The sequence below is a fragment of the Pituophis catenifer genome, unplaced genomic scaffold, assembly GCF_029215685.1.
Source record: "Pituophis catenifer annectens isolate HBS135680 unplaced genomic scaffold, rPitCat1.0.hap2 SCAF_8, whole genome shotgun sequence".
Lineage (NCBI taxonomy): Eukaryota > Metazoa > Chordata > Lepidosauria > Squamata > Colubridae > Pituophis > Pituophis catenifer.
In genome coordinates, this window is record NW_027256888.1 from 38,844,915 (window position 1) to 38,865,311 (window position 20,397).

At 36.1% G+C, this 20,397-nt stretch overlaps 1 protein-coding gene across 2 annotated transcripts; it reads right to left on the reverse strand.

Annotated features, from left to right (window-relative positions):
- Nucleotides 1-414: 414 nt before the first annotated feature.
- On the reverse strand, nucleotides 415-19,556 carry CASP3 (caspase 3). Of its 2 annotated transcripts, XR_011600675.1 has the most exons (9): nucleotides 19,471-19,556; nucleotides 14,885-14,966; nucleotides 13,573-13,697; nucleotides 11,752-11,880; nucleotides 10,309-10,484; nucleotides 7,193-7,310; nucleotides 5,254-6,660; nucleotides 3,218-3,309; nucleotides 415-488 (listed from the first exon to the last, which is right to left on the reverse strand). XR_011600675.1 is itself a non-coding variant. In XM_070948228.1 (7 exons), the coding sequence occupies exons 2-7, from the start codon at nucleotides 14,956-14,958 to the stop codon at nucleotides 6,434-6,436; spliced, it is 849 nt and encodes a 282-aa protein (XP_070804329.1). In that variant the 5' UTR covers nucleotides 14,959-14,966; nucleotides 19,471-19,556; the 3' UTR covers nucleotides 4,783-6,433. The 2 variants fall into 2 exon arrangements, 1 of the variants encoding a protein (XP_070804329.1); XM_070948228.1 differs by lacking the exons at nucleotides 415-488; nucleotides 3,218-3,309 and having other exon boundaries at nucleotides 4,783-6,660.
- Between the last annotated feature and the right edge of the window lie 841 nt (nucleotides 19,557-20,397).

Consider the following 20,397-nt stretch of genomic DNA (forward strand, 5'->3'; position numbering starts at 1 on the left):
ACTTTGTGCCATAGACAGCAGCTGCAATTTCATAAATATGATAGCTTTAGAACCATACGATGGTAAATATAATGAGCTATTATGTCTTTGTATGCAAGTTTCTTCATTATCATATTTTTCTCTGCATATTAATTTCATTTTTTAAATATTTCATTTGCCTTGAATTTTAGAAATAAGACAAACTCACATTCATACATATATGTTGCAGAATTAACTGCCCACTGATAATCTACCACCAATCGTAATAATGTCTGCCTTTTATTTTTATTTATTATTATTGCTGTTAATAATAATAATGTTAATGCTTTTAATTGTAATGCTGATCTTGACCATAATAAAAGTTGATTGATACATTGGCCAACATTATTTACAACTTTATGAGCTCTCCAGATGATTGCTTCCCATCATATTTCTCCCTTTTTTTGTTAGAAAACAAATTGATTTTTACCACTCTGATTACAGTTGCTGAAAATTGATGGCACAGCTTCCTGAAACACATGAAAACTAATGAGTCACATGAGAACTAGTGGATTATATAAATATTGTGTTATCTCATTTAAGCAGTGGAGCAATTAATTAACAAATAATTAAAACTTTGTTTAACAATAATATATGAACAGAAATGATGGAATACAAGCTGTTTCCATTGAGAAGAACAACAATTGGAAACAGAGTTAAATAGAGAAATTGATTGGTGGACCTTCTCACAGATACAATCGAAACATAAGGAATATATAAAAGCGTATGAAATATGTAAAGAAAAACAGGAACTAGATAAAATTATATTAGACTGGAGAGAAATTAATTAATAAAATTTACAAATTTCTGCTGAGATATAAGATGGAGGAGGAAATAGTTAAAAACACGATGATTAAATGGATGCAAAACTTTAAATACTCAATAGAATTGGAGAGATGGGAAGAATTCTGGCAATTGAACACAAAAACAACATTGGCGGTGGCATACAAGGAGAACCAGCTAAAGATGTTTTATAGGTGGCATATGTCACCTACAAGATTGGCCAAAATAAACCCGAAAAACAGTTCAGTGTGTTGGAAACGCAAAAATCCACAAGACACTTTTTACCATCTATGGTGGACATGCCCGGCGGCAAAGAAATTTTGGTTCAATATTAAGAAATGGCTAGAACAAATCACCAAATTACAAATAGATAAGAGACCCAAAACTTTTTTGTTAGGAATTTTCACAAAGACTTACCCCAAAGAAATAAAATACTTGTTAATACATATTTTAACGGCAGCGAGGATAATATATGCCAAAAATTGGAAACTGAAAAAAACCCCAATGGAAGAAAAAATAATGGATAAAATTACACAATGTGCTGAAATGGACAGGCTGACAAAAGAGCTAAAGGAAAAAGAAGACACAGAATTTTATAAAGTTTGGAACAAATGGTATCAATGGCATACGGCTACTACTGAAGAAATATAACTAGATGTCAGATAGAATAGAAATACAAGTGTGTATACAAATATTTTCTTATGGGCAAATAAACCTACAGAGAGAAACCCAGAAAGCAAAGGTATAATCCAAATATATAATATACAGATTATTAAAGCAGAAGTCTTAGAGAGAAGAGAGGAGAGGGAGAAAAGGCAAAAAGAATCTATTAAGATTTAGGGGAATAAGTATAACTATTACCTGAAAGACCATTACGAAACAAACGCTTCAAATGATTGATTATTTATAATTGTTTATTGTATAATGTATTTTTATGTTTTTGTTATATGTGTTATATGTGTTTTAATAAAGTTTATAAATTTAAAGAAAAAAAAAATAGGCACCATAAGCCATCATCTCATTTTTGAGGCTGAAGATACTCCTGATATACCTGATGATCTCTTCTTTCTTTTTACTTAAACTAAGTAAAAGTTTAAACAAAAGGTTAAGGCAAAGGTTTTCCTTGCCCAGTCATGTCTGACTCCAGGGGGTGGTACTCATCTCTGTTTCTTAGCCTAGGCAGCCAGTGTTGTCCAAAGACATTCCCATGATCATGTGGCTAGCATGACTATACACCGAGGCACAGTAATTTAGCCTAACTGTTACATCTCTCTCATTTTACAGGTTCATTTAGATTTCTGCCCACTTCATTATAAGGGAGGAGTCAGACAACCACTTATTTTAGGAGAATGCAAGTAAACTTCTATTTCCTCTAAGTGACTTTCACTTACCCTTTTCAGCCAAATTTCCCTCAAGATTATTGGTGTGGGACTAAAATGAGGGAAGACTGCACTACTTTATATTCTTGAGAATAGGTGAAATTATCAAAAATCTTAAGTGAAGCCCAGGATCATCAAAACCAGTTGCTTCTGGGACAGATGAACAATCTTTGGAGACAATCCTTGACATCTTTCTGTGCTATGAGTTTTCCTGATTCATAAACAAAGGAACATTTTGTGTGGTATTCAGAGTAAGTATTTCCTTAAGTACAGCTAAATCCCCAGAAAATTATTTCCCTTATGGCAGAACAGAAAAAATAGCAGAAATCCACATGGCAAGACAGGCTTATGAGATCAGCCATAAGCTCTAGATACTCATGTAAACCAGCTTAGTCCTCCTGTCTATGTGGAACTAAAGTGTAACGCTGAAGTTAAGATGCAACACATCACTGTAAATTTCTATTTGATATAAGTAATTGATGCTTTCCTACATCTGACTATTACATCCTTCTGTTTATAAAATCTGGGAAAAAAAGTTTTTCTGGCTTTAATCATTAGGGATTTTTTTTCATTTTTAAAAAATTATTTATGGTGAGTTGGAAATATTTTGCTATTTTAAAAAATTAACGCAAACCAATAAAGCAGCAGTTGGAGCTCCCCTACCAGAATGGAAATTGCATTAAAATTATTATGCATCCTCCTACTCAGCTGTATTATCCAAGGGAGAAGTTGATATGTTTAAAAGTGTACAGTATGTATGCTTTGTTTAATTAAAACTTTTTTAAAAAAAATTATATTTAGCTCAATGGTTTCTTTTCTAATCTTATGTGAAAAAGCTGTTCCAAGTTCATTTCAAATGTCCCACAGAAGGGTAGTGCTGCTTTAAAATCTGCTTGTGTTATCTGTGAGCTTCTAATATTGGTAAACCCAATATCTTGAATGATTTCCTACTCAACTATATGTAATGGACATTTCTTTTATTTGTAATCAATCAATTTTTCCACTGAAAGGAAAATTTTCCACTAAAGGGTACTCACTTTTTTAAGGGGAATGGTGGTTTGTTTCTTCCTTCTTATCTGAAAGTGATGATCAAGTACGTGAAGTAGGTTTTTTATTTTTTATTTTCTTTCTAATAGTGTGAGAAGGGTTTTGGTTATTTTATTGGAATGGATATAACAGATGAGCCATTATAATAAATTATAATTCCCACATATAAAACATCATTTTGTTTAGAATTTATCCACTCTCTTCTATATTTCAGCCTACAAGTGTGGTAACGAAGCATCTTGTTGATGACACTGTATTGTTCCGCCTTTTCTTGACAGGTTGTATGAAGTCAATTCAAAAAGTTAAGTTTTAACTTAAGTCTTAACAAGAATTAAGTTCAAAGTTCTTATAAGAAGGATAATTAAAGATCTATCTACTATGACAGTTTTTTCACTATCAAATGTTGATGGAGGAACTCTTCCTGACGATCCATCTAAAGAAGTACAATGAGCTATAGCAAGTAATGTTTGGATTTCTATCTCCATCAAAGCCAATAGCCTGTACCACAAGAAATATTAAAGGATTCTGCAATGATCTCAGGGAGGTATATAAAACCATAAGTTCTAGTTATGGTAGATAAATTTGGATCCTTCTAGCAGTTTATGCACATTTTTCATGGAAATTAAATTTTAACAGAGACAGGCCATTTATTGGGAACTTTGTGTAACATGGATAGAGTTTACATATAAGATTACTGTACTTTGCACAGGATTTCACAATATTCTTTTAGTTTGGTTAACTTCCTTATCTCTGGTGACACCCTGTGGATACAGAGGACATCTCAGTTATATGGAGGAGATTAAAAAGTGATCCTTTATACTAGATATGATGTTGGCTCATAAGAATGTCAGTACAGGTAGTGTCTTGACTCACAACTATTCATTTGGTGACTGAAGTTATAAAAGCACAGAAAACGTGACTTATAATGGGGAAGCTAGATTCATTAACATTACTAATATAATAACTGCAGTGATTCACTTAGCAACTTTGGCATGAAAAGTTGTAAAATGGAACAAAATTCATTAATAACTGTCTCACTTAGCAATAGAAATTTGACATTCAATTGTGGTTGTAAATTGAGGTCCACCTGTACACAAAGAGCTCTACCTTGCTGTGTGAAGCAAAAAGGGGACTAACCCCCTCCCCCTTAGTATGAATTGTATTTATTAGAATACAAAATCAGGCATTGGAGCCAGGAGGGCTGTGATATAAATTTGGGTTCCTGATTCCTATTAATTTCTGTTGTTTATAACTTACTGGTTGGTTGTTTCTTTACTTTGATGTTTAATGTACATAATCCAGAATCAAAGATGTTCAAGTTGGTAGATCATATTTATTTATTGATCAGTCAAGCACACTAAGCCTTGTATCATTGTTTACATCTAATAAAATAACCTTCCATGGCAACCTTCCAGAGACATAATTGTACATTAAGAAGGTTCTATTTCCTGAAATGTATACCAGTTGATATCTGCAAGGTCCTAAATTTCTACTGTTAAAAACAGAGATGGTCACTCAGTTGATTAAAACAATGTCATATTTATTTATTGCCATATGAAAATTCAAATAGTCACAAATGTAAGTATTTCATAAATAAAACATTCCTTGAAATGGTGATCAAGTTTTTGATATCACTTTTTATAAGATGAAAAATTCTTTTTAAAGATTAATGTCGGCATGCTTACTCTACCACCAATTTAGAAAGCTGTAAACTGAGAACATGCAACTTATCAAGCAAGTACATTGTAGGCTTACTGCTGATGTACCAACCTACTGTTCAGCAAGTCCTGTAAGAATGGATACTTGGATTCTAGGATCCCTGTTGCTTAAGACCTTCCTTTCCATCAAGCATATAGCAGCTACTATAGTACTCTTGATCTTTTGTCTGTCCCACCCATTTGAATTTTTGTAATTGATAAGAATCAATTGTTTTATATTGTGGTATTGGAAACCATAACAAAGACCATCAGAGTAAACTCAATTGTCCTGGTAAACATGTGCATCCTTTTAAAATATTTTTTAATACCTGTTGTTTTTCTGAGATCCTGGGGTGCTCTCAGAATTTTAGCCTGTCACTCTGAAAAATCCTTGTGAATATATGAAGATCACTGGAATGGAGGCAACAGATTCCTGATCTTTAAAAAGGGGGAAATGGAAGGTCTTTAGCAAATCTTTAACCAGGACAAAATTAAGTTCTAGAAATATAGATTTCTATTAAGCGGTATGAAAAATTTAACAGCAAAGATTGTTAAAAAGTGAGCTAGCCATACCTTTAATCCTGAGTTTATAAGAAGGAAACAGACATGCACTGTAGATGCTCGAAGTCTGAGTTTCACAGGAAATGTATACCGGTATCTACTTAAGTTTTAGAAGCCTATCTCTTTCATTCTATTTTTAAACAATTCATATTTCTACAAGCTACACATTCAAAATTAGAAATAAGGACTCACACTTTTGCATGCCTTTTAGAATATACAAAGTGTATATGCTACAAGTTAAAAACCACACACTACTGCACTACAAAGTGAAATCCAGGATCCAGTTCTGAGTCAAGTTCTAAGTACCTTTTGTCATCTTTTAAGTTTAAATCTATTTAAAGATATTGCTGGTATTTTAAAAGAGCAAAATGCTCTGAGTAAAGTTTAAAAGTCTGTCACTGAGCATTTTGTATTCAATAGCAAATGCACAGAGACAGCTATCAGGAATTTGATTCTATTATCAATAGAATAATCCTACTGATAGTTTAGTCTTTACACCATTTTGTAAAACTTCTGTTGTGTAAGGATATTATAATCCAGTCTTAAATACTCTGATTGGCAAGAAGTTCCAACTAATAACAATATTAATTTTTTGGATGTATGTTTATTTACAAATAGGCTATAACATTGTTACCAAAATTAACCATTTATTCTGAAAATGGTACATTTTATTACTTTTTACCTGCAAATTATATTGTCAACCGAAAGTTACTGAATCTTTCATAATTTTTATTGAAAATTACTCCAAATCAAATGGAAACATTTTCATTTTCTAAATCGTAATTTCTGTATCACTAAATCTGCACAATTCTGCACTATTGTTCTATCAACTGAAATAGTTATCTTTATAAAGCTTTATAAAGCAACCAGGGCACCAGATAATAAACATAGCTCAGAATTCTGCCATCTCCCTTCTTTTAGCTTCTGTATCAGAAGATAAAGAACTCTTTAGAATGGAAAATAAAAATCTTTTGTTAGCATAGAGACAATACATGGGATCTGCTTCTTTCCATGAAAGTCAGGTCTGTTTGAATAGGAACTGTATTCTGCAACTTTGCGATTTACACGTGTTAGGATCTGTATAAGTTCAAGTTTCTTAGCATATTGTTTCAACATCACACACAATGACTGTATAAACCAGGAACCATCTAAGGAATTCCTCCACGAGTAGTAACCTAAGAGAAAGTAAAAAAGAAATTCTATTGTTCAAGCAATAATTATAAAAGCCAGCCATAGAATTTGTTCCCCCAAAAATTACACAATTATCAAACCAGCAGCATGAAATCCAATGAGAGCATCTAAAGCAGTATTCTGGTATTTAAAATATTTGATCACACTATACCCAAAATTATTTATTTGACATACCTCATTTTCCCTTTCCTTCTACCAATTCTTCCAACTATATTTTCTTAGGGAAAATGGAAGAATGAAAGAAATAATCTCCATTTATTTCCAAAGGCTTCAATAGAGGTAATCATTCTACTGATCAGAAAAATCAGTGATCATAAACTCATTAATAAAATGATATCTTTCCCTGTTGTATCCTGACCCAAAGCTTGAAACCTATGATCATAATGGGCAAGCTTCATTGCAGTCATAAGTCAAAACAAATTTAAGTTCCATTAATTTTAATAGATCTATTCAAGATAAGGTTATAAACCTAATGAAATTTATGCAAAAGTTGCATTTTCCATTCATTTATCTTACCCGGTGCAGTAGAATAAGCATATAGAAAGTCTGCCTCTACAGGTATTTTCTGACACATTCTTTCATCTGAGCCGCTGTCTGTTTCAATTCCAGAATCAAGATCCGTTCCTCTACAAGCCTACCAAATACAAAACAGGAAAATATCATAAATAGAATAGAATAGAATAGAATTTTTTATTGGCCAAGTGTGATTGGACACACAAGGAATTTGTCTTCGTGCATATGCTCAGTGTACATAAAAAAAAAGATACGTTCATCAAGAATCACAAGGTACAATACTTAATGATAGTCATAGGATACAAATAAGCAATCAGGAAACAATCAATATCAATATAAATCGTAAGGATACAAGCAACAAAGTTACAGTCATACAGTCATAAGGAGATGAGTGATGGGAACGATGAGAAGATTAATAGTGCAGACTTAGTAAATAGTTTGACAGTATTGAGGGAACTATTTGTTTAGCAGAGTGACGGCGTTTGGGAAAAAACTGTTCTTGTGTCTAGTTGTTCTGGTGTGCAGTGCTCTATAGCGTCGTTTTGAGGGTAGGAGTTGAAACAGTTTATGTCCAGAATGTGAGGGATCTGTAAATATTTTCACAGCCCTCTTTTTGACTCGTGCAGTAGATAGGTCCTCAATGGAAGGCAAGTCGGTAGCAATTGTTTTTTCTGCAGTTCTAATTATCCTCTGAAGTCTGTGTCTGTCTTGTTGGGTTGCAGAACCAAACCAGACAGTTATAGAGGTGCAGATGACTATTATTACTAATAATATTACTCATTATTAATTAATTAGTAATTACTGATTAGTAATATTACTAATGTTCCTCATTAACACTGATGGGATATATAAATGAGTGCATACAAAGTAGAGGTGAGCAGTATTCTGATTCAAAGCAGAAGAAGTACATTGGATCCAGCATGGATGCATTTGCTGTATCTCGCAGCAGCATCTTAAAAAGTCATGTCTTCTCCTGGTCTCATAAGACAGCTTCCTGGGTCTAAATAGTTACCATACAAGACCAGGAAGAGGCATGATTTAATACCACATGAGCTGAGACTGTGCCCCTGTGGACAAGGGACCATTGAAACTATAGCTCACCTCCCGCTATACTGCATGTTCTCTATAAGGACACACAGACTCAATTAAGTAACACCTTACCTAATAAAGTATCTGGGAAATACTGCTCTTTTTTACATGCAATTACTGTTATAGGATCGATATGAAATAGTTTCTCTGAATGTGGATAAATTCTGCTAAGCTATATGTAAAATCAGGCAAACTTTTAACTGCCCACTGTTCATCCACCACCAATTGCAATATATTATGTCTGTCTTTTATTTTTTACTATTATTATGTTTTAATGCTTTTATTTGCTGGTCTGTGACCCTAATAAAGATTGATTGATTGATATGGCTTAAGACGTCACTGACAAATACAATGAGTCATGTTGACATCATCTTTGAATACAACGATAGTCCTAAAACAGAGAGAATAAGTGCACTTTCATATACAAGAGGCACATAAAGCTATAATATATAAATCTTAAGGTCTATATTTAATTTGGAAGTTTTATCATTACTCTCTGAATCATATTAAAAATTCATACCATCTTTAGAGTGCCCTGGTGCCATGGAGGTCATAGATGAAATCATGCTCAGAAATGGTTTTGTATGTCATGACTTTGATTTGGGTCAAGGGAAGTTTGATGATTTTAATTTCTAAAGGCGAATATATGGAAACTTCTACTTATTTTAAGGATTATGAATTAGATTGCTTTACTTTGAAAATAAGCCGACTAAAAGAAAATAATGCATCTTTTAAAGAAAGGACATAACTCTTTGGGGTGGGACTCAGTTCCTGTGTAAGCACACAAGATTAAGGGGCCCTTGTGTATAATTGTATAGGAATAAGGTATAAATTACTATTATTATACTATGTTTAAATAACGTATAAGATGTAAGGAATATATTATTATATTATCATTATATTATGTATTAACTTAAGTGTTGGAAGTTGCTTGGGACCAGTGATGTCATATCTATGTCCAATGTTTTTAATTTTGAACTACTAATAAAAAACTTTTTAAAAAAAGAATATGAGGTCCTTGGTGGTCTCTGAGCTTAGCTGGTCTCTTGCAGACATTTCATTACCTAAACCAAGTAACATCATCAGTGCTAGTGACTAGCACTGATGATGTTACCTAGTTTGGATAATGAAATATTGGCAAGAAAACAACTAAGCTCAGAAGCATCAAGGACTACCGGATTTCAATCCACAAACATTCTCCTTTATTGGCATACAAGAATACCATATTTTTCGGAGTATAAGATGCACCTACCTTTTTTGGTGAGGAAAACAAGAAAAAGAAATCTGCCTCTGCCTCCCAGCAATTTTGCCTCGTTGCAGCAAACAGCAAATAGCCTGCTTTACTTTCATTTTCAGCATAGCTTGATTAGCACAAGAAAAAAATCTACTCCCAGCAATTTTGCCTCGTTGCAGCAAGCAGCAGAGGCCTTCGCAAAACAGCTGAGTCGGGAAGCCGATCCAACTGACAACTTGTGCTAATTAGGCTGTGCTGAAGCTGAAATGGGCTGTTTCTTCTTGCTGCAAGGAGGTAAATTGCTGGGAAGCAGAGACCAAAGGGTGGGGGCCAGTGGGTGGGCAGGGCTACATTCCGTGAATAAGACACACCTAAATTTTCACCCCCTTTTAGAGGGGAAAAAGGTGCATCTTATACTCCAAAAAATGCGGTAATTTGTATTACTGCACAAGGATGATTACTACATGTAAGAGGGTTCAGGTACTTTCCTACGGATCAGGGGCAGGTTTCAAAACCCATTGCTACCGGTTCGCTCGTGGGTGCTTGTGTGCAATACTTCTGCACATGCGCAGAAGCGTCCAGGCGGGTGGGTGGAGCCTCCCGCCACCGCTACCGGTTCACCTGATCCAGGGCGAATTGATAGCAACCCATCACTGCTACGGATGCCAGAAGGATTCTACTTCATTACTATTCCCAATTCAATGTGTATGTTGGGAGGATGGGAAACATTTGGTCTTTTGAGGAAGTCTTCTTTTATTGAAGGATTTCCATTTCTCTATGTTGTGTTTCTTGTTACCTGGATAAAAAAGAGCTTTGGCTTCCCTCCCAGGGTTTTACACCTGTCTCCTCTGAAGAGGCTGGTTAACATTTTCAGCTCTAGAGGGCCATCCGTGCCATAAATCAGTCCATCTTCTCCATGGCTTAGCAAGACACAAACAAAACTATTTCTCTTTCTATGATCATCCTTGGCAACTTCAAGAGAAGATAAACAATAATGTTTATATTGTGAATAACAATTTTCTTCAAATTAACCAAGAAAATTATATTTGTTCAAAAAATAAGACTTTTGAATGATAAGATCTAATTGGTCTGTAGAAGCCTGGATAGCTCAGCAGACTAACGCATTGTAATTTAACTCCAGCTGTCTGCAATTAGTCAGTTCGAATCTTGCCACTCAAGTTGACTCAGCCTTCCATCCTTTCTAAGGTAGGTAAATTGAGGACCCAGTTTGTGGGGGCAATAAGCTGACTTTGTAAAAATATACAAAAGTATGAAGGCTATTGCTTAACGCATTGTAAGCCGCCCTGAGTCTCCGGAGAAGGGCAGCATATAAATCAAATTAAAAAAAAAAGCAGAGAAACATTTTTAGTATAATAGTTTGTTTTTTTCACTTCCAAAAACATTCTATGATTTTGCTATCTTCATCAGGATAGTCACAGCCAAGTACTTTCCTATTTTAAGTATTCACATAACTTTCACAAGATGCAGTACTAGTAGTCCTCAACATATGAATGACCATCTGTTTAGTGACTGTTCCAAGTTACAATGATGCTGAAAGAAGTTATTTACAACTGGTCCTCACACTTAGGAGTCTCCATAGTCACAATGTCCATGGTTGCATGATCAAAATTTGGGTACTTGGCAACTGGTATGTATTTATGACAGTTGCTGTGTCTTGGGATCACATGATTGCCATCTGCAACTTTCCCAGAAATGACAAGCAAAGTCATTGTGGAAAACCAGATTTGCTTAACAACCATGTGATTCACATAACAACCATGTGATTTGCTTAATGATTGCAGCAAAAAAAAAAGGTAAAAAAGTCAGGCAGGACTCATTTAACAACTGCCTTGTTTAGTGATGGACGTTCCAGTTCCAATTGTGGAAGCCAAGGACCACCTATACATAATCTGAATCTAATTTATAGCAATAAAATATTCTACCTTAAACATTATTTTATTAAAATCAGAAAGTAACAAAATGATGGGAATTGTGTGAAATAAAACACTTCTGAACACAACAAATTTTATTCTGAAATGTAAATCTGATTGGATTTGATAATACTAAGACTCTTCAAAACTCTATACTTTCTTACTGAGATGCCATACAATTCTTTTAACTCTAGGCGTAAGTTTTACATTTCATTAAGAAAAACAGATAGCTCTAAACTTAAAAACATTAGCTTGTTCTGTAATATACTTCAATACAATTGATGATGCATCATAAAATGACTACTCACTGTTTTGCAGCACATCAATAATTTGTTTACATGAAAGATCATTATACGTTTTCACATTATATCCCAATGTTCTGAAAGTGTCAAAAACAAGTGCTGCATCTGCATCTGTACCAGATCGAAGTGCCATTCCTTCATGTTAAAAATAAAGAGAGGGAAAAAGTCATAAGACATCTTGCATTTTGAAAACTCTATAATGCAACAAGACTGTGAATATTACAGGCAGCATCTGCCCAGCTAGAGAATATATAAAATGTGAAACAACAGCTATACTGAGACATGTTCTCAGACAGATCTCACATCATACAAGGCCATGAAGGCATTTATAGTTGGGTATCTTGGCAAGGCAGAATTTGCAATTATATTTATTCTTTAAGCCACTGAGAGTTGTGTATTTTAGGTGAGTGGCCAAACAAACAAACCTCTTCAGAAGAGTCTTTTTAGAATTTCATGGTGAGTAGACAATGATCTAGCAGGCAACCGAGTCCTTTGAGACACTGGAAGAAGGGTTCACTTAACATACCTTTATTCCCACAATCTACGAATGCTGTATCTGTGTGTGATGCCCTTTCATAGCCTTAGTTATATGAAGGTACCATATTTTTCGGAGTATAAGACACACTTCCCTCCCCCCAAATAGGATGACAATTTGAGTGCATCTTATATACCGAATGTAGCCCCACCCACCCGCCGGCGCCCCGGAAAATGGGCCATGTGGAGGCAGCAATAAACTATGGCAATCCCTGCAGCCTGAAACAGCTGACCTTTGGGAGGCCAAGCCAACCGACAATCAGCTACTTGTGCTAATCAGGCTGTGCTAAAGCTGAAGCAGGCTGTTAGGTGCAAGGAGGCAAATTACTAAGAGGCAGATTTTTTTTTTCTTGTGCTAATCAGGCTGTGCTGAAAATGAAAATGAAACAGGCTGTTTACTGTTTGCTGCAAGGAGGCAAATTGCTGGGAAGAAGAGGCAGATTTTTTTTTCTTGTTTTCCTCCCCCAAAAAGGTAGCTGCATTTTATAGTACGGAGCGTCTTATACTCCGAAAAATATGGTAGTTTAGTACTGAAGCCAGAATGGAATGGGCAGAGGCTTCTTTTAGAAATAGCTATAGTGTCTGAATTCATGGAAGTGGGGCAGATGTGATTAACGGACACTGGGTGTAGCTGCCATACCCTATAGACTTCGAGTTCATGCATTCTGAAGAATGGCTTCATAGATTAGAAACTTTATTTGAACGCCAAGCAAGTTGTCCAGGGAATTAAACTTCAATCCATTGCAGTGTTAATTCTGTCCCTTTGTACACAGGGAATTCTTTCTCTTTTAAAAGACAACGAGAGGAAGTCAGTTTCTTTCTTAATGATGTATATGGAAGTGTAGCTATCCATGGCTGCACATGATTATAATTTACTGATTCTAAATTTCCAACCCTTGTTGCTAGGAGACATGAAGCTGGATCTTCTCTTCTGCTTTCCTATATATGTTACCTTTTTGCCTTTTCTTTACCATTTGATGTTTCTGTATCCATAACCTAAATGTTCCCTAGAGATGAACTGGGATATTGGAAATTTGCCCAAGACATCCCACTGATCACGAATACTCCTTTTTTGGATCATTGGGAGGGGATATTGGGTATTTTTAAAGCTATAATCAGAAGTACATACTTAACTATACGATATAGGCTGATAGTCTTAGGAAATATAACTCCAAAGGATGACACTGTAGAGAGAATGCAAGTTCTAGGAAGTATATTCAAAGAAAAGCATTTGACTGTTCCAAGTAAATTACCTGCTTATATATTAATTTTAATAAATAAAAATAGATTTACCGGTATCTGGAAGGAAATGTTTATTGTTGACCAGAATGCATATTCCCATTTCTGGACAGTCCATTCTATAACTTTCATCTGCTTGTATCACAGAATCAACAGATTTGCTAGAAGGAATGCTTTTCCTATGAAGAAATAAAACAATGTAAAGCTAATGTCATTCAAGTTATAAATGGAAGATCACAATAGTTGATTCTATTAATTTTATATGCACTGAGATATTTACCAATGTTAAGATAAAGGGTTGCTGGCAAAAAATATACTAATTACACAAACGACAAGGAATCCGATCTTGAAGAATGAGTGAAATAATTACACATCTCAAAGCTGTTTAATGCAAAAAAAGTTAAGTTTATTGTTGATACATAAAAATCAGAATAATGTACATGGAGATGCTATGAAAAGAAATGAGAGATGGAGATTGTGACAATGTAAACAATAGGGCTGTGTGCATCCCCAAAATTTAGAAGATGTGATTTTGACCTAGTACAAAAATGCACCTCTCTGTTATTCATTAAACAGCCTAACTTTTTCTAGCTTTCATGAAAGTTGAAAAAATGTTTGCTTTAAGAACTGACTTGTTAATGGAACAGAAGCTTTTTTTAACGCTCATGTGAAAATCTAAATGAAAGACAGTGTGCTTTAATAAATAACAAAGAGATGTTGCATTTACACAAAGTCCCAAAAACTTGTGATGAGTGTGTACCCAAATTCAAGGAAATATAGAGAACTTTTAGTTATAAAACCTTAAGATACTGAACTAATTTAGGATTAATTTGTAATTATCTGCCGTTAATTGTTTAATACATTTCTCTTATTTAAACTGGCACTTGCCAAAGTACCCAATTTTCATGCAGAATGTAAAGTAAGGGTGCTGCTACAATTCTCATAGTTTTACTTCTGTTTGCTTTTGCTATAGAATAATAGTGAGTGGTAGGAAGTGCCAAATGAAACACCCACTGTTGACTGACACACTCTTAGTTGATACCAGGCTCATTGTAGGAACTGGATCGGGGCGGGCTTCAAAACCTTTCACTACCAGTTCACTCGTGAGCGCACGTGCTCTCGACACTTCTGCGCAAGCACAGAAGCATCCAGGCGGGTGGGCAGAGCCTCCCACTACCAGTTTGCCAGATCCGGGACGAACCGGTAGCAACCCACCCCTGAACTGGATGCAGTGTGGAAAACTATTATAATTGGCTTAAATAGGTCAATGAGATTTCCCATAAACCAATTCTTTAGCTTGAAAAATAACTGTAAATACACACACATGACCCAAGACACCTCCCTCCCCCCAAGAAGTCCTGCTTACCCTTCAGAACCAGATAAAGTCTTTGCATCTGTTATACTTTGTGGTGATTTCAGGACATGATTTTTGTCTGCCATAGTTATTTCTGTTTGGAAATAAAAGAAATATACAATTTTAATTGTATAATTAAATAGTGAGCATCTTTTGTTTCATTGCACCTTAAAATGTAAGTTAGATACCCAACTCTGTTTGCCTTTTGTAAGGAACTGAAAACCTGTTTCCTCCTCCATACATTTGGAACAGGATGCTATTCTGGATGGCAGAATACATGAATAAATATACCATACTTTAACAAACCATTGCAAACAGTATGTGATTTAGCAAAATGTGACTTTGTAAATTCCTGCACATATGCACTTAGACTTACTTACTTGCCTTGTAAATCCCTTTTGAGAAACAAGGTCAATAGTTACTGCATTTATGGTATCAAGAGATATATGGTGTATTTTCCCTGAATGTCGAATTATTTCAGTTAAGCAATTTGTCTGTTGACCTATGATAGATCAATATTTGAAGGGGTCTTGGGATGCTATTTTGCCTGTGTTCAATTGGACTTCCCTAATTTTATGTGCTAGATAACCTACAGCAGGAATCCATGTGAACACTTTCTGAGATCCTGATGCTGGACTCCTGACAACAAGCATAAGGGTGTGGCAGTTAAAAGAGGTTCCCCTTCCCTTGTGGGGCCTGTTCAAGGCAGAACAGTGATGGGGCACATGGACACAGTCTAGAATGGAAAGTTATGAGGATGTGAACTGATGGTATCTTTTTTCTGTGACTCTCTTCCTATTTACTCCAGACATCTTGGTGGGCATTTCGCCCTTATTTGAGCCTATTATCTCTGAATCCTAAAAATACCAATTGGCTACTTGCTAGTTATTCATGCTAATAATAAAATGAATGGTTCCCTTCAAGAATGCTCAAACAAAGAAAATACAATCTAGTCACCAATAAGGCTTAGATGATTATTCAGAAGAAATGTTTGTCTAAAGAAATTGAGAGTTCCATTTTTGTTAAGCCCAGAACACACAGAGAATGTATACATATAATTAAGGGAAATCCAGTCAATATGCAGAATTTCAGTCAATACACAAAAACCAAGAAACCTGTAAGAAAACTAGAAGAATACAAAGAACACAACCTGCATAAGTTAAATGAATATGTTATTGTTTTAAAAATTATTACATTTTACCTGAAAATACAATCATTTTTAAAATAAAGCAAATTGGCCCCACACTTTCCTAGGACAAAGAACCACAAAAAGACCTTCCCATAAGCAGACATCTGTTCTGATTTTGCAGTCTTGACACATGCTCTGTCAGCAATTATTTACTTCTGTTCCACTACAGTGATACTAACATACAGAAGCATCAAACCTCTTGAGACGACAATGCTGTTACCAACTAATCTCACTCATGTATCAAAGCATTACCTCATCCTGCTTAGCTAATGCACTGATGTCATCGTCTGTCAAGCAGAATATACGTTCCTCTGGGGAAGATGATCTCATTTCTCAAAGGGAAAAAAAACAACTGTCTAGGACTGTTTAAGTTAACGCTTGTCTGCTTTTTGGTACTAACATTTGCTCCCCTGAGGTTGTTTGACAGAAACACAATTAAGAAAGTTAAGATGGTTCTATGAAAAGTTAGCAATAATACAGATAACATACATTAATAATGTATGTCAATATAATTTTTAATGCAATTTAAACTTAGATAGTACTTTTTATACAGTAAAAGCTGGTGCTGTCTACCTTGGAAAGGCATTGAAGAGAAAATAAAGCACAGCTTCCAGGTAATATTTGAAACCATAATTTTCCATATTGTTCTTCAAATATCTGACCTACTGCTTACCTAGGTTAGGTTACCTAGGTTACCTCTAGAAATAGTAATGTTTTAAAATATTTTTTCAATAAGATGCTTCTCATTCAGCATTATCAGTTTATAATTTTAAATATATTAAATGTGATACACCAAGAAGAATAGAATCCAGATTCCCAGCTATATGAGTAGATCACTATACTATTAACTGTAAAGGAAACAAGGAAGTATCTAGGACACTTTCATCCAACTGTGGTCTGTATCAGACTTGGAGGCGCTGAGAGGTATCTACATTTTAGTGCAACATATTGGGGAATTAGAAATTATTTTTATTTTGGATTATAAAATTATTATTGTAAGCAGTGTTGAAATAACTTTTGTTTAGCAGGCATTGCATCCTTTTCCAATCTTTATGATTTGGGGCTTTAATTATTGACAGACTCTGGATGCAGCCTTGATTAATCTGACTAATCTCTTAGGTGAAGGTTGGGCGGTCCTTTTCCAATCTTTAGAGTTTGAGGCAGGAAATGATTTGAGGCTTTAATTATTGACAGAACCTGCAGGCAACTTTGATTAATCTGTCTAATCTCTTAGGTGACTGTTACATTTCAAAAACAACGGAAAGCACAGATGTGCACAGATCTGCTTCCAGTGTGGCGTAGTAGTTAAAGCACTGACTACAAGAGGAGACCCAGATTCAAGCCTTGAAAATTCACTAGATAATAGACCAAATACAATGTATCAATTCAAACTACTGCCCAGAGTTGTCATTTCCACCCTCTTTGGGGGGTGGGGGGGGAGAGTGCATCTTATACTCAGAAAAGTATGGTAAGTAAGTGAAATAATAAAACCAGCTAGCCCTATATAGTAATCTTCACTTAACAACAATTTGCTGTTACAACATTGATGAACTTTATTACCAATTCTTGCAGGTCTGTTAAACAATGGAAAGTTAAAGTAAGATCATATGCATAGTTGCAATTTAACTTAGCAACCACTTTGCTTAATGACGGAGTTGGTACTTCCAACTGTGGGTATATTAAGTCACTTTTACTATACAAAATCAATCTGCATAACTTTCATTAGTAGCAAGTAAAGATACAGTGCCCAGGTACTACTAGCATGTAAAAAGCATATCTAGTAAACTGCTCTTAAGATTGTTGCAAAGGTCATCTACTGGCATTCTAAGAGTTTCAAATGTCACCAATTTTATCCCCATGTGTTCTATTAGATCTCTTTGCACTAGCTGTGTAAAGGCCTTATATGAAATTTTCTCTTGGTTATGTCGTCATCAAAGATAATAGACCAATTACAGTGTATCAATTCAGTGTTTCAGATTTCTGCAAAATTAGAAAAGACAATACAATCGATAACTCCTGAAGGAAAAGGAGACTATACATCTAGCAAATAGAAAAGTTAATTTCATGCTGTCTTCAGTTGAAAACTCCAAAGAATTTTGAGGGAAGTCAAATATTTAGAGAGCAGCATTCTCAAGGCAGCTTTTCATATAGATTTTGCATACAGTATTAACTTTTTTGGTAGCAAGTGCCCCTGACTTCATTGGGCTGTATTTCTGAATAAAGTACACTAAGATTGTGCTGCAATTTATCAGAACTGATTCCAAATTAACTTGTTCTAAAGATCTGACAATTCTTTGGAAAAAATTATTTCTAGAACAGTGCAAAATACTTGGTACAACAATTCTTTGCAGAACTTTAGTGCATGTTCTTCACACTGCAGGATGTGGTTTTGCTAGTCAATCTCAGTGTGAACTACCCATTGAAGATTCTTCATGAAGAGAACTCTCAGGGCAAACTGCCATAAATTCATTGTAATCTTGATTTACACACAAGGCCTAACCCAAACCCAAAAACTAAAACTAATAGTGAATCCAAAATAGTTAAGTTTTGCTTTGCAAGCCATGCTCTTGGGATGCAAAACGGAGGTGGGAAATCAGTGTTAAAGTGTAGTTTAATTTAGGGTAGCCAATCTACCAAATGCCTTAATACTTTTGAGAATTAAACTTCTCCTCTTTTAGGGATACAGTATTGAGTATTAAGAGGCTTTCGTTTCTTCACTTAGTTAACTGTAGTCCTTTGGTGTTTATTTTTTAATACTCAATGCTGGCCTGTGACCATAATAAAAATCTATTTTTATCATTCATTTCTCTTTCTCTTATAATTGAAACATGGTGAATGTTAAGTAGAACAAAGGGAACAGAGAGAAAGGAAGGCAGTCTCAATCCACTGCCAAACCAAATTCTTTTTAAAACCTTTTTTTAAACTGTTGCACAAGTGGTCTGGGGATGGGTATGAGAGAGAGAGAGAGAGAGAGAGAGAGAGAGAGAGTGGGTATCACTTTTGTTTCCAGGCAGGACGCCTCTATCTACTTTGCTGCTTGCCAGCGGCTATTCGGCCACGTCTTAATTTCCGAGGCTTGTGTAAAGTGAGAAAAAAGCTGATGGGGTAGAAGTAGTAAGCAAGAGCAATTAACCGCGATGGCGCCTAACGGCGACCCAAGAGAGCAGCAACAGGAACGAGTCCCGCTTTCCCTGGCGGGTTAGCTCGACTGGAAGCAACCTTTTAAGGGAAAAATGCTTTATTTCCAACGGAGGCGGAAGGACCACCGCACCAGGCTCGGAAAGAATTGCTCGGGGGACTCTCTCCCCGCCCAGTGGGCGCAGCACCAGCACCAGCACCAGCCCGGGAGTGAAACAAAATGACTTAGGTGGGGAAGACCCTCCCTCCCCCCCCGGCCAGGGTCACTGACCTCTGCTGACTCCTCCTTCGCTCCTACGGTTTTACCCTCTTTCCGACGGCTCCCAGGGCTGCCTCCGACCGCTTTCTGTACGCTCCGTTGCCCAGAACCAGCGTGCTTTTAACCCCGCCCTGGAGGAGGGGCCACAAGGAGGAAGGGAGGGAGGGAGGAAGGAGGGAAGAGGTTGCCGCTGCCTGGCGGCGTTGTCGACGACCCCCAGCAACAGGGACGTTTGTCCAATCGCAAGGGCGGCCGCGGTTTTCTTCCTCCCGTCTTTCGAAGCTCGGCTGGCAACCGCGGCTCTCCCTCGAGAAGGGGCTCCGGGCAGCCCCCCCCCCTCCAAACACAAACACTCCCGCCGAGGTAGGTGGGCTGAGCTTCACTCCGCTTCCTCCCAGTTGCTGGGACGAGTTTAAGATGATGTCGTGCAATCACGCAACCTCCGATTCTTTTGTCTTGGAACTGCATGTTGCACGGGCCTTTGAGGGTTTTTTTCTTTTTTAAGCTGGTAAGAAAAAATAGGCTACATTGCAGATCCCAGCCTCTTTATATATACTGCTCAAAAAAATAAAGGGAACACCAGCAGAAGACATCCGAGATCTGAATGAATGAAATAGCCTTATTAAATACTTTGTTCTTTACATACAGTAGTTTATACACTGCTCAAACAACTAAAGGGAACACAAAACTACTGTATGTAACGAACAAAGTATTTAATAAGGCTATTTCATTCATTCAGATCTCGGATGTCTTCTGCTTGTGTTCCCTTTATTTTTTTGAGCAGTGTGTGTGTGTGTATAGGCAGATACAGAGAGACGGGGTGGGGGAGGATCCAGGACACCCTTTTGTGAAGAGGCACTGCTTTCATTCACAAAGCTTAGGGGAGATGCGCATCCAGTTGGGTGTGTGCACATCCAAACCAAACTGCCAAATCTGACC